The sequence below is a fragment of the Rhinolophus hipposideros genome (assembly GCF_964194185.1).
Source record: "Rhinolophus hipposideros genome assembly, chromosome: 4".
Lineage (NCBI taxonomy): Eukaryota > Metazoa > Chordata > Mammalia > Chiroptera > Rhinolophidae > Rhinolophus > Rhinolophus hipposideros.
Window position 1 is genome coordinate 8494985 of NC_138050.1, and position 16173 is coordinate 8511157.

At 37.3% G+C, this 16173-nt stretch overlaps 1 protein-coding gene across 1 annotated transcript in view; it reads right to left on the minus strand.

The window, feature by feature from the left end:
• Positions 1-16173, minus strand: part of ATP8A2 (ATPase phospholipid transporting 8A2) — a gene marked incomplete at its 5' end in the record, with an annotated part of 553717 nt that overhangs the window by 350164 nt on the left and 187380 nt on the right. Inside the window, one exon of the mRNA XM_081046135.1 lies at positions 15187-15251. Coding sequence (XP_080902261.1) covers positions 15187-15251 — 65 coding nt within the window. The remainder of the gene's footprint in view (positions 1-15186; positions 15252-16173) is intronic.

The following is a 16173-nucleotide window of genomic DNA, read 5'->3' on the forward strand; positions in this document are numbered from 1 at the left end:
TTTGATCTTGCTTCTTTACCTTGCCACACTGGAGCTAGCACCTTCCGTATAAAGTTAAAAAGGATGACAGGCAGGGGACAGGCCTGTCTCTTCTTTACTTCAAAAGGAATGACCCTGTCACTTGACCATGAAGTACGATGTCTGACACAGATATTGATAGGTGAACCTTATCAGGTTGAGAAAGTCCACTCCTATTCCAGCATTAAAATTTTGTTGCTGTTGTTGGTTAATTATAAACACATGCTAATCTTTTGGCTATTTTTCTGTCTTTAATTCAATGATTGTATGGTTTTTTTCTTGTATCTCTTAATGAGGCAAAATATATTAACGTTTTTCTAAAAAAAAAAAAAACATATGCTTACATTCCTGGAATTAAACCCAACTAGATCATAATGTATGATGTTTTTATATTATTATGTTTGGTTTGCCACTTTTTATTAGAGAATTTACCTCTCAGTTCACGGCTGAGATTGACCTGCAGTTCATCATGCTGCCCATATTGGCTTTGATTTGAAGGTTACATTAGTACCAAACTACACTGGAAAGTAGTGACTTTTTTCTTATTTTCAGGGAATTGTTTGCTCCTTTAATGCTTGACAAAACTACACTATAAGCATCACAATGGTGTCTGGTGTTCTTTTGTAGAAAAAAAATTATAAGTAGTGGTATCACTTCTTTAATGGCTGTAGGATTATTCGGGTTTAATATCTTCTCAAGTCTGAATCTGAAAGTCTTGTCATTTTTCCTAGGAAACTACCCATTTCATCTAAGCTTCAAATTTATTTACATAAATTTATTCATAGTATTTTCATATTATTTTGATCACTGCTCTCTCTACCTATAATTATTTCTCTGCTCATTCCTAAAATGCTTTGCTTGAGTTTATCCATTTAGTCTTTTCTGAAGACGCTTCAGAAAAGTGGGTTGTGCTGATCTCCTCTCGCTCTTTTCCTAACGTCTTTAATTATACGTCTAGATCACGCATTTTAAACCTTTCTTTTATAACATTTTATAACAGTGATGCTACACATTTCTCTCTCCAGAATATTTACGTCTCATGAGTTTTGAGGCTAGTACTTTTTTAAATCATTCAGTCCTAAATAGTTTCTGATTTCCAGTGTGATTTCCACTTTGACTCCTGAATGTTTTATACATGTAGTTTTAAAATTTACAAGATTACCGATTTTTAGAATGACCTTTTTAATCACTGATTTGCTGGTTCAGGGCATTGTGTTCACAGAACATTAGCTGAATGATAACGAAGTCTCTAAAATTCTGTTGAGATTTCCTTTATAACTTCATGACTTATACAGTCATTTTTAGAAAATGCTTGAGAAGAACGTGAGTGCAGAGAGACAGACAGATATGTATTCATGTATGGCACACTCATACGCACACGTACGTATGCATGACGTGTTTGTGTACCACCGACGGCTGCTTTCTTATTACAGTGGAGAATTGAGTAGCTGTGACCTAGAACATATAGCACTCAAAGCCTAAAGTATTTACTATCTGGTCCTTTACAGAAAAAATTTGCGCACCCCTGCCCTAGCTACATGAACTTAGCACCTTATACTTTTCCTTTGTGGGAATTATCACAAAAAGAATGTAATTGTAGTAAGTCAAGATGTAATGGCTCTTTGCTCAGCTAAAATAGGAACTGGAACAATAAATGAATACGCTGTCATTTATCGCTGTGTCTGCAGTCCTAGCATCTGCCTGGCCTATGAAAAGCACTCACATATGTTGAGTTAATATGAATTCAGAAATGAAACAGGTATTTTTCTATTTTCTTACTCTGAGCATTCTCTTTCACAGGTTTTTTTTTTACTCTATCATCATCTATCAAGAGGAAAACTCTTAATCTTTAAAATCAGCATTTCTAAATCCATGTTATCATGAGAGTTACTCATCAAAAAAGAAATTCAGTGGTCAATTAAGTTTGGCTAACAATTATCCTCTGCAAGATTCACAGTGCAAAAGTGTTTAAAGATTGTGAAAAACTTGTCGCAAAGAAACTTATTTAATTTTTTGTAACTCTGATCTCCCCAAATTAGCCACAGATTCCATTTCTCTCATAATGCTTATTAATATGTCAAAAAGACCTTGTTTTAGAAGATGTAGCAACAGCAGACATAGAACTGAGTCAACTCACATTTTATCAGGCAGGAAAGGAGTCACAAAAACATTCTGTAAAGGACCAGGCAAAAATAGTTTAAGATCTGTGGGCCACTGGTCTGCATTACAATGACCCACGTCTGCCATCGTACCACGAAGCACCCACTGACATGCATAAACGAATGTGCATGCTGCCCGTGTTCCAATAAAACTTTATTTATACAAACACATGGTCAGCTGGAGTTGGCCCAATGGCCAGAATTTGCTGACCCCTGCATTAAGAGACTGAAAATTATCTACTCTGTTCTGTTCAGTATGATAGTCACTAGCCACACTGTGGCTATTTAACTTACTTAAAATTGATAGTTTCTCAATCAAACTAGTTTAATTAACAACTACTTGTGGCTAGTAATTATCATATTGGACAGCACAGAAAACATTTCAATTTCTCATTCACCCCTTATAGAAAATGCCTTCTTTGTTTTTAATATATTGATCATTTTATTTTATACTGTTTTAAGATTTAAGTGGTACGTAAGAAAAGGAGAAAAACATCTGAATGGAACAACGTTAAGGCCAAATGAATATCCTCAGGTGGACCCAAACGTTGTCCAGTAGGTTTATGTTTTACATCTCAGTAGATCCAGACCGTTAGGCCAAATGAAGGAGACTGCGGTAACTTAATAAATCAAGAACTTCCCTACTAAGCGCATAGCAGAGAGTTCATCTCTGAGAGGGACGATACATGTTCCTACTTACACAGTAAGCTTTGGCTTTTACCTGCCAGTGAGCTATTCTTCTTCAACATGTTCTTAAATCATGCATTTAGTACTCATCTCATATATCGAAAGATTGAAAAGAAAACAGTCATTCAAACAGAGGCAGAATCGGCAACAGCTATTACACTTCATGGCTCCCCTCGCACTGCAGGCCAAATAGGAAAAGCAGCATAGAGCCACACAAACTGAAAGTTCATCAGCATTTCAAGTTAGAAACCATGCAGCCATATGCTAAGAACTTATTTTGCTTTAACAGCTTCAAATTTAGAACCTGTTAAATATAATCTCAATTCAGAGGGTTTCAATTCCACAAATAACATTTCTATTACTTATACGTAACTGTGCTAAGCTTTTTAAAATTCATTAGCAAATTTCAGATACATTGGCAAAACATATCTAGAGGGCAAGGAGACATATATTAATATCTGTACATGCGTGTGAACGTGCGTGTGTGTGTGTGTGTGTGTGTGTGTGTGTGTGTGTGTTCATGGAAAATCCCCATCTTAAAAGGTAGACTTCTCTAGGCCTAGGAATTTATTCCAAGAAAATAAACAGCAGAAAGCAAAATAAGATATGTTCTCAAACACGAAAAGTTCAAAACATCGTCAATGTCCAATAATTAGTGAAGAGTTAAATAAATCATGGAAACATATACGAGTATGATAGAATCGATGCCATTCCCTAAAAGATGCCATTCTCTAAAAGAGGGCCACAGCTACACTATATTAATCTAAAGATAGAAGAAAACAGGTTAACGAGAATATCTGTTGTGTAAAATTCCATGTTTTTAAATTGCTACATACTATATACATACACACGCACATATATGTATATATACATATATGTATTATTAGTGAAGGAAATGAGCCAAAAACATAAATATATCTTTAAAATATATAATTCAATAAATATATAATATTTTATATAGTTATATAAATATATACAGACATATATACCTATAGATAGATGAGTATATAGATATAAAATATATGTCTCTACTTGCCCCAGAAAAAAAGTTCTATTAACCAAATAGACCATTAACCAAATTTTAATTGTGGTTCTTTGCATAGTAGAATTCCAAGTAATTTTATATTTCTTTTTTTTCATTTATATCTATTTTTTGTACATTAAATGGGTTGAGTAATTTTTTAAAAGGGCATAGATAAGGTTCAAAACTATTAGATTGCCAGAAAATCATAAATTATCCTTAGAACAAAGCCTGATGATTATGCTTTAATTCACTCATTAATCACATGAACTACATCAAAGGTTCTGTCTTGGATACATCTTGGAGGTCATTCCAAACAAAACATGCCCAGGTCAACATAAGCTACCTTATATAGGAAGAACAGTGCTTAGAAACTTGACCACAGAATAAACTTCACTGATGAAGGAATCTGACAGACTTAAGCCTACAATGTAATATTTTTTCTCTTATAATACCTTTCCTGCATGTTCACTGCAAAGTAGGTTCTCTCAGTCTTAGAGCTGCCAACACTGTTGACATTGAACATTTTCCATGATACACCTTTATGATATACCACCATACAGTTACTGATTGTCTTCACTTAGGAAGCCCGCAGTGATGAGCAGTGTCAGGCTCCCTAACAGGTTGTGCCTGCCTGTCACTCTGAGCTTTTGATGCTTTCAAGGACACCATTAGCATTAGAGGTGGACAAAGACTTTGAGTTGCCCTCCCTTCCAAACCTGGAATCCACAGACATGGATCATCTATCAGAAATAAACCCAACAGATGGGAATGCTTTTCCAAGTAACTACAGCAGAACAAAACAGTACTTACTACTGGCTCTGTTTTGTGAAAAATATAAACAAAAGTATAATTGTTAGATTCTAAACAGTTTAGAATACAGCAATTACGTTTTAAGTTCTGACTGAATCAATCACTTCAAGACCATTAGTAATAAATATCCACCACTTTTACTTAAACAGAGAAAATGTTAATGAAAGAATATCCTTTTCATTGGTAGAATCTATCTTTTAAAATCCTGGTTTATGGTGCACTCATAGAAGAATAAAGTTATTCATTAATTTGCTCATCAGAATAAGGAAATAGATCACCACACTAATCAAAGATCCATCGAAAGTTTCAGCAGAACTCACAGAAATCTCTATCTGTACTTGTTTTCTCTAATTTTTTCCCCCCAATCCTTTGAACCCGCTCCAATCTGGCATTCATCTCTACAGCGTCCCTTAACCAGCTCTTGAGAGGTCACCGGTAATCTCCACATCACTGAACCAGTAATGAATTCTCAGACTTCATCTCACTGTTATCTATAAAATGGCATTTGATACAGTTATCCCTTCCCTCCTTCTTGAAAGACTTTATTCTATTTGGTTTCCAAGACACCAATGTCTTGCTTCTCTGCCTACCTCAATGGCCACACCTTCTTGGTCTCCTTTGCTGGTTCTCATGTCCCAAACTTTTAAACAAGGAAGTGCCTCTGGAACTTAATCCTTAACCTCTTCACTATCTCTAATCAATCCCAGGGGTCTCAACAAGTCTCATAGATTTAAAACCCATACACTGGCTACTCCCAAGAGTAGTGTCTCTCGATTACAGATCTCTCCCCTGAACTCCCAGACTTACATAATCAATGGCCTGACAATATCTACATAACAGCCACTTCAGCCCTAACATATCCCAAAACAGGCCTGATTCCCCTCACTATACTTGATCCTCCTACAGTCTGCATCTCAGAAATGGCAAGTCAATAGAATGATTGGATGGGTAGCACAATGTTTAGGAAATAGACTTCAGAGCCAGAATATCTGGATTCAAGGCTTCACTCACACTTCGCAGCTTGAACTCCATCAAGTTATTTAACTTCTCTGAGCCTCAGTTTCCTCATCCAGTGCTCAGATCCAAACCCTTGGAATTTTATCCTTCTCATGTCCCACATTTAATATACAGCAAACCCTGTCATCTTTATTGTGAAAATATCATCCACCCAGAATCTCACCACTTTACTCCAGCAGAAGATGAATCCAGTTTTCGGATTTTCCAACACCTGTAAAACTGTCTTCATTGCCTCCCACCCCAAACGCAGACAACTGGACCAGCCAAGCATCTCACCCTCTTCAGAGATCTGAGTATCAGCTTTCAGAGTCCCCTCTTTGATGTTTAAAAGTCTTAATAACTCCAATCTCTTCCCTCTGTTCTCTCAGCCCTCGGAGCAGTAACAGCTTTCTGCTGTTGTCACTATATGATACCTTAGAGCAGGGCAAATGATTTCCAAAAAGAACAAAATAGCAAATATTTTAGGGTTTGAGGGCCGTAAGTCTCTGTCCTAACTACTCAGCTCTACCACTGTCGTGTGAAAGCAGCCACGGACAACGTGTGATTGAGTGGGGATGGCTGTGTTCAATAAAACTTTATTTGTAAAGGCAGGTGTTGGGGCAGATTTCTCCTGAGGGTTATAATTTGCCGACCCCTACCTGGAGTTCTTTTTACACTTTCATTTACTTAACAATTCTATTCTTACTTCACAATCCTTTTTAAAAATTATTTTTTTCAGTTACAGTTGGCATTCAATATTATTTTATATTGGTTTCAGGTGTACAGCATAGCGGTTAGACATTTATATAAGTTATTCAGTGATTGCCCCAATTAGTCTGGTACCCACCTGGCACCGTAGTTATTGCAACATTATTGACTGTATTCTCTATGCTGCAATTTACATCCCCGTGACTATTTTGTAACTGCCAATTTGTCCTTCTTAATCCCGTCACCTTTTTCACCCAGGTGCCCTCCCCTCTGGTAACCATCAGTTTAATTCACAATTCTTTACATTAAACCTACTCTGTTCAAACAACAGGTGTGGCTTTTATGTCCTGATCAGACCTGTCACCATTTCTTGCACTGAACTTTGACTATTCCTATACTGAGTATCGAACGTGCTTGTAAGAAAGCCCAAAGATGGGAAACTGCGATGAACTCTTTCACCTGCTTGGGTTTGAAGGCAGTGATGATGATCTGATCACCAGTGGTAAAAAAAAAAAAAAAAAAAGATGCTGGTTGCGCATGGCAAGCAGTACCAAGATAGTTATTTAAATTGTCATCTAGGATATTCTTTCTTTGCCTTTCCAGTTGTCCTCCTGCTTCTTCCCTGGAACCTAGAGGTGATACTGACACTCTACTCCAGTATTCTTTTCCTCACACAGCTAAGTTTCCCTATAGTTCTCAAAATCAGAGATAACTGGTTAAGCTCTAGGAGCAGCAAATTGTAAAATAAACAAATAAATAAATAAATCCAAGTGGTTCAGACCTTTAAACTTGAAATTAGTATTTATCAAAGATGACCCAACAGAGGCAGAAGCGGATTACTCAAATTCTGCTTCTAAACATAATGAAGTAACTGATATACCAGACTTGCAAACAACTAGAAAACTGAAGGAAATATATATATGAAACACCTGTTTTCAGACATTGGCCAATAGGTAACACAGGATTAAGATCTTTTGAAGAAGAGATGTTAATGAGGTGAGCCTATGATAGCTGAGGCTTTCTGTGGAACTACTTTTCAAGTCGTGATTCAGGGAAGAGGAACTAAGCAGCGTACGGTGGTATAACTGATGTGCAAAGAAATGAGAGGTAAAAACTGCTAGGTGTCTGGAGTTTGCAGAGCAGCATACCAGAGAGGAACCACACACAGAAAAAAATTGAGGGATCTATAAGGGTTCCCTTGTATCTTTGACCAAACACCAAGTTATGCGTGTGTAGGGTAAGACATGAGATTTGGGGATATATATATATATATATATATATATATATATATATATATATATATATATATACATATCCTCATATATGAATGAATGAAAGGACAACTATCCGGCCTATAAGATAAACATTTCCAGAGCTAGTACAAGATCAGGAGATATTTAAGTTCCAACCAGCCACAGTGGAAAAACTACAATGACTATCCAGAGTCTTAGGTGGCAATTCCAAAGAGTCTCATCTTGGCAGTATAGCTAAAGTAGTTCTAGAGTAAAGGCTACTATAAACTCACAAGTAACTGCCTGCAAAAACTCAATACTTTTTAAAGGAAAATAACAGAATCCAGATAGTGAACAACAAAACATTAACAAAACCAATGAGCAGACAATAATAAATTACTAGATACAAAAAAATGACAGGAAAATGCTACCTATAACCAAGAAAAAAATTAGCAGATGGAAACAAATCCAGAAAGCATAGAGAAATGAAATTACCAGAGAAGAAATTTGAAAGATCCATCATAAATATGTTGAAGGATCTAAAGGAAACCTTGAATATAATAAAGAGAAATGGAGGAACCAAATGGTTCTTAGATTACAACTAAAAATACACACACACACACACACACACACACACAAGCACACACACAATATTAGACAGATGCAAATCCTATACCCTTAAAGCTACAAAACATTGCTGAAAAATTAAAGACCTAAGTAAGTAAAATATAAGTTGGAGGATTTCAGCACTTGCTATAAATTTACCATAATTAAGACAATGTGGAATTGAACATACATACATGAGTGGAATAAACTACAGCGTCTACAAATAGAGATACATATGAGTTTAGGCAATTAAGTTCGCAAACTTGTTGCACCGAAGTTGCTAAACTTTTTTAGTATATGTGCTTCCGAAGCAAGTACAACTAAACTTTTTTGATATCAGAGGGATTATTCATTATGAATTGGTACCAACTGGACAAACAGTTAACCAAGTTTACTATTTGGAAGTGCTGAAAAGGCTGCGTGAAAAAAACGACCTGAACTTTTCACCAACAATTCATGGCTCTTGCATCACGACAATGCACCAGCTCACACAGCACTGTCTGTGAGGGAGTTTTTAGCCAGTAAACAAATAACTGTATTGGAGCACCCTCCCTACTCACCTGATCTGGCCCCCAATGACTTCTTTCTTTACCTAGAGATAAAGGAAATACTGAAAGGAAGACATTTTTTTTTTTGAAAGGAAGACATTTTGATGACATTCAGGACATTAAGGGTAATTTGATGACAGCTCTGAGGGCCATTCCAGAAAGAGTTCCCAAATTGCTTTGAAGGGTGGACTAGGTGCTGGCATTACAGCATAGCTTCTCAAGAGGAGTACTTCGAAGGTGACCGTAGTGATATTCAGCTATGAGGTATGTTCCACTTTTTCTAGGATGAATTTGCAAACTTATTGTCTGACTTCATATATGATTAATCAATTAATAAAAGTGCCAAGATAATATGTACAGAAATAATAATATTTGTCACAAATACTGCTGGAAAAACTAGATAGCCATATGGGAAATAAACTGGACCTCAATCTTTACCTCATACCATGCACAAAAAAGGTAGATCATGAATTAAAATTATAAGCTAAAACTATAAAACTCCTAGAAGAAAACATAAGACAAAATTTTCCCAATCTTACAGTAAGTGCATATTTTTACAGCAACAAAGTTCTAATTATATAAAAAGAAAAAAAACAAAAGTTAAAAGACATTAGGCATCAACAAAATAAAAAAAAAAATCTGGTCTTGCATTAGTTTTCTATTGCTATGTAACACACTACCATAAATTTATCATCTTCAAACAACTATTCCACTCCCATGTATTTAACCACGAGAAATGAAAACATGTGTCCACCTAAAAACTTGTACAAAACAATGTTCACAGAAGCTTTATTCATAATATGCCCAAACTGGAAATTGCTGAAATGTCCCTCAACAGATGAAAGAGTAAACAAATTATAATATATCCAAACAATTTCATACTTCTCAGCACCAAGGAATGAACTAATGATACATGCAGTAACACAGATGAATATCAAAATAACACTGTTGAATGAAAGAAGCCAGACAATAACAGTCTATTGCTTGGTTCCATTCACATTAAATTTTAAGACAAGCAAAATTAATCCATCGTGAGAGAAAGCAGTCCTGTGCTTGTCTAGGAATGAAGAGCGTTGACTGCCAAGGGACACCAAGGAACTTTGGGGGATAATGGAAACTCTCACAGTGCAGAATTCAATGGATGTTGCCGTCACAGACTCACTATCTTTTCCATGGCAGCTAGGGCAATGGCTAGAGAAGAGTGGGCCTGTACAAACTGGAATGAGGGCCTCTGTGTCAATCTGAATAGATCCAAATCCCTTGATGCCCAAACCTCATTTCGTCTCCTTTGCCAGCAGAAGTGGAGCCTCCTCCTCTCTCTGAGGACAGCCCACCACCGTTCTGGAAGAGCCAGTACTGATACTACGTTTAGTGTCAGGTTCTGTTTTATTAGCAGGATATGAGATAAAACAAAGAGATCCACCCCCACCCCATGCAATATTTCAAAATTCTCTCTCTCTCTCTCTCTCTCTCTCTCTCTCTCTCTCTCTCTCTCTCTCTCTCTCTCTCACACACACACACACACACACACACACACACAGAGGAAATCTGCTGCTTCTGCTCTTCACAGTCATCCAAGGACCTGAAGAACTGAACTGAATCAGCCCTGTTCTCAACACAGGGCTCCCTGGAGTCCCTAACTTCCAAAGTGGCTCCGGCTGTGCCATTTGCAGCCAGCAATGACGGAAGAGCTGAGAAACCAGGCCAAGGGACTTCCTTTTCCAGGGGTAACACAGAAATTTCCCACCTCACTTCTGTTCATATTTCACCAGTGAGAATTAAATCTCATGGCCACATCCAGCCACAGGAAAGCTGGGAGGTGTAGTCACTGCCAGAGATGTTGTTAGTGAATTTTACACAATTCTGTTTTTATTCCTAAGAAGCCATTCCAACAGTGATCACACACACTTAGTTCATAAAATGTTTCGTGCTAAAAAATTAATATTTTGCTTAGAACAAATATATCCTTACCAATGCATATTTCTTTTGATGGCTCTTCAAAACTAGTAGTCTTTTTGTATGTGTATTCCATAAGTTAAGACATGCCAGAAATAGCTACACTTTCATGTAAAAATGTAACAAATCTCCTATATTTCATAATTTGCTCAACCAATTGTTTCTTAGAAAATTCTAGCAAGATTTCCTAAGGGCCTCTTATCCACCTACATTTTCGTTGTTGCTATGTTATTTTCTCCATGTTATTGCAGCAGGAAAAACAACTGTACTTCAAATGGCTTGACACTTTTTGTCTTTTACTAACAAATATGAAAAGATGTTTATCATTCAATAGGTTTTGTGAAATGTAAGAAAGTAGCTGAATACTACATGTTTTTTAATAAATTGCTAATAATACTGCTGATTTTTATTCTCCTACTTAAGATTCTTAGTTTTTAAAGTCTTACTAATTCTGAGATAGTTTCATATTACCACCTCTACCATTTCAAAATACCATATACATCTAGGGCAAGATTCATGATTAATGATAATAGCTTTGGGGGTAATTTTGAAATTTGTTTAACTTGTCAGATCTGATCATTGTTTTAACTCATCAAGTAGCTGAAGGAAAGCTTGAGCTAACACACATGTCAGGCTATTCCATATTGTGGTAGCTTCTGCTCACACTATTGTTATTTCAATTCCTTTTTTTAATAGGAATCCTTTTAAGACAGCACTTTGTAAGAGTCAGTTTAACCGAAACTAAATATAATCCATGAACCATTAACCAATGCACATGAATGGCAATATTTCACAATGGGCTAAAAGCAAACAAAAGAATGAGAGCACAAGGTCCCAACCTTCTTACTTGTGGAATTCCCTGCCTACCTCCTCCTACCCATTCCTTCCAGACCCATTTCTGATCAGTACGGCAGAAATAAGGACTGGGTGGCAATCCTGCTAGTGGCAATCCATGTTATTATCAATAAAGCTGATTTCTTAGTACCATTTTTTAACCTAAAAATAATAAATAAATTATTTTCTTTGGACATTCTAACATATCATCATCTAGTGTCCCCCAGGGGTGCACATCATTACACACACCCCCACCACTTATTTCAAAGACCACTGATCTCGTCTATGTTACAGAGCTTAGATGTTATTTTGGCAACAGCTGAAAAACCCAAAACAGAGAGATAAATCCTAATAATTTATAAGTATTTGGAGTCCTAGCCTAGACATACTTACTAGTCAAATGAAGGTGATGCCAGCTCTGGGTCGTGAGGTAAGCCCCTCAATTCCCTCACACTTATATGAGAGATGAAGTAAGGGAAGCCAGTGCTTCTGATTCCTAGGCCATTTCATTTGTTTCTGTCTTCTTTGATTCATCGTCAGAGCCCGGCAACATTAAAAACTCAACATGGGAGGTAGGTCCATCAGAATCTACTATGTATCTAATTTATTGCCCTAGCACTTTGCTTTTATTCCATACCTACCAGGTGAAATTTTAATGAAAATAGGACTTTCTTTAAATCAACTAAATAATGAGGGAAGGAGGAGAGGAGAAGAAGGGAGGAAGGGAGGAAGGGAGAGGAAGCGGAAGGAGAGAAGGAGAAGGAGTGTAGTCAGAAATATGGAGTGCCCTTTTGAGTATGGAACCAAAAAGAAAGTTCATAGAAATTGTTACCTCTGCTCAGCAGATGCTGAATACATTAAAGTCATTATACTAAAAGATGTTCAAAACTGGTTAAGGAAGAAGCATTCTTGACAGGTGACCGAGGGAAGCCAGGCACACACCCATAAAACTTTCTGTTTGGCTTCATAAATCACCCCATGGTCTACGTAAAGCAAACGCTTCAATCTGTGCCACAAGTTTTACACTGCCATGCAGAATTAAAGCCCATCTCTTGGATTCCAGAGAACAGCTGGTATAAAAGGAAAACACAGGTTCACTTCTGAGTTCCCTCCAGAGAAAGAGGCTTATTTTAAGACTGTTAATGTCTTGGACTGGGAAGTCATCAGGAATCAAGGAGCTCTGGGAACGGGGACTCTGGGTGTGCTCACAGGCTCTGTGGATCCATCCAAGGGTCCTGGGCATTTCTGTACATCAGCACTCCTCTCCTGTCTACTAGCGTGTTGCTTTGGCTTCCTTCATTTTGATTCCCTTCTAGTGTCAGCTTGCACTCAGTGCATCGGCCACCCTAGCCACTGCCTCATCAGCAAGACCTTTTAAAGAAGTTCTAATTGGTAACTGGAAAATTATCTTAAAAGTTTGTTCACTCATTCAAACATTTACTGAGGACCTAATTTGTGTGCAAAGCGGTGCCTTGGAAGTAGAAATGCCCAGTTAAAGAAAAAAAAATTAAACTTTTCTTCCATGGACTTTATATCTAAGTGACTAGAGGGAGACAGACAAAATATAAAGTATTTCACAGAAACAAAACAACAACCAACCATGAAAAATGACCAAAGATGATACATAAATGGCCAATAAGCACATGAAAAGATGCTCAACATCACTAGTCATCAGGGAAATGCAAATCAAAAGCACAGTGAGGTACCACCTCACACTCATCAGTACATATACCATCAAAAAAAATTAAACATTTAAATAAAAAAAGAAAAGAACAGTGTTGGTGAGGATGTGGAGAAAACTAAAACATTTGTGTACTGGTGGTGGGAATATAAAAGGGACAACAGCTATAAAAAATAGCATGGCAGTTCATCAAAGAGTTAAACATAAAATTGCCATATGATCCAGCAATTCCACTTCTGGGTATAGTACAGTCCAAAGAATTGAAGGGTCTCAAAGAGATATTTGCACATCCATCTTAATAGCAACGATATTCACAATTGCCAAAAGGTGGAAGCAACCCAAGTGTGCGTCTAAACAAAACGTGGTCCATACATACAATGGAATACTCAGCCATTCTGAAGTATTCTGAAAGGAAGGCAATTCTGACACATGCTTCAACATGGATGAACCTTGATGAAATTACATTAAGTGAAATAAGCCAACCACAAAAGGACAAATACTGTATTATTCCACTTATATGAGGCCCCTATAGTAGTCAAATTCATAGAGACAGAAAGTAGAATGATGGTTACCACGGATTTGGGAGTAGGAAGTGGGATCTGTTTAAGGGGTACGGAGTTTTATTTTCATAAGATGACAAGAGTCCTGGAAATGGATGGTAGTGATGGTCATACAACACTGTGAACATATTTAATACCACTGAAACGTACTTAAAAATGGTTAAGAAGGTAAATCTTATGTTACTCTCTTATGACCTTTAAATAATATATATAGTAATTATTATATAGTACATATAATAATTGTAATAATATATTGTATAAGATATATTATTTCCAGTGACAAAAAGTTCTATAGAGAAAAAAATAAAGGCAAGTGGGAAGGGAGTGCTGGAGACAGGAACCCTCGGGTAGAGGGAGGTTTCCTCACTACCCCAGAGCACTGAGAATTAGAGTCCAGGAGATGAGGGATGACCTGGAAGTTGCTGGCAGTGACACAAAAGGATAAGAGCACATTGAGAGAAATCCGGAAGCTCTTGAGCCAGAGGTGGGGGCATATCTTGCCAGTGGTGCCTTGGAGACACACAGCCTCTCTCCCAGCGCCCACCTTTGGAGTCCTGAACAGGTACAGTGCCTTGGCCTTCGCAGTAGGAGCCATGGCTTCACCCACTCACAAGGAGAGAGATCTCTGCACTAGATCTCCATTTAAAATGGTAACGAACCCTGCCATCTGGCCCTAGCGCTGCCATTGAAATCTACTGACTGGGAGTGTGGCTGTGGGTGCCTGCCGGTAACAGAAAGTCCTGCTAAAAGTCCTGACAAATGAATCTCATTGTTGAGCTCACATCTTCATAACGAACCATTTCCCAGGTCACTGGTTACCCTCAAATCAGCTCACACCTCTGGTCTCGTCGGTGGCTTTAGGTCAGGATGAGGTAGGTATGTGTTCAAAATGCTGAGAACCATGCCATCCAATTCTCTATGAGCTGGCAACATTTGGATGTCAGGGAATTAAGGGCCTGTGTATCCTATGACCACACAAATTTAAAAAACTCCTGACACTCATATATGACCCTTATTTTCAAGTTTGTACTGGAAACAAAATCCTGTAATTCTCCTTAGTAACCAACACTGGAGTTAACCATCACCACTTAATGCAAATCACAGTAGGAAGTTAAATCAGATTAAAACTATCCTACTTTAAATGTACAATTCTAAGTGAGTAAAATAAAGTATTATCACGCAGTAATGTTCCAAGCTTACTATTTTGATGATTAAATATACAACTTTATGACATTCGCTTATAAATAAAAACAGAAACACACAGAGTAGTTTTACAACAAAATAAACCTGATTTTCAGTCGTTGTAGAAAAACAAAGAAAGAATTTAACACAATTATATCAAAGGCAACTTTAGAGAAACTACTTACATCCAAAGAATCCTCCTTTAAAAGGATGAGGGCCATGTTCTGTGATACCAACCGGCAGGAATATCCTAAGTAAAAGAAGGGATAACACACGTGAATTTATCATTCCTTTCATGAACTTTCCATTTTTCAATGTTTGTTTGAATTCAGTCTCCCTTCTTATGTCTTCCTTATTACCACTTTAAAGCTACTGGTTCATACAGAAGATCTGGGCAAGAGTGAGGGGTAGGGAAAGTAAGTTTAAATTGATTTTGATTCTTGCAGACAGCTTGAACAGAACTGGTTGGGAAGGTCTTCATAACTAATGTCTGAAATAAATACTTGTTAATTTTCTGTGGCTTTTTCTTTATCCTTGTTATCCTTGTATAACTTTGGGATAAGCTTTGGGTTATCTAAACTAACAGCAAACACTTTAGGAAGACAAATTAAATCTAATGGAGCTCCTAAATCAACATAGCCGTGCCTATCATCATGTGAACATCCCTCATTTGCTTTTTTAAAAAGGAGGTGATTCTCACAACTTTTTCGACGGAAAAAGATTTCAAAGGAATTCTTTTCTACGTTGAGGGAGCCACTTTCGCTACTAAGAGTTCAAAGCAATCTCCATTTCAAGAATTCAACCTGAGTTTCAAACAAAGCTTGTTTTGGAACAAAAGTCTTCTGTTCTTAGTGTTCTGAGAATATTAATTCTTATCAACAATTTCCATCACCTTTTTAAATAAAGTTATCTCTATCAGTGATGCAAGATAAGTCTTTCCTATCTTTCCTCCCAGAAGGAGACCATATTTTCTGTGAAGCCCTTTCCTACTCAGGCTTTGCAACCCACTCTGAGACAGCCAGTGACACTTGATGACAACACAGACCAAGATGGGAGCCTCTCCTGACTCCTGCCCTTCAAATGCACACGCTCTGTGGGGGAGGCGGTTCCAGCAACCCCCAACACCAGGGTGTCTGTCGGACCTCTACTCTTTCTTTAAAATTACCCTCCTT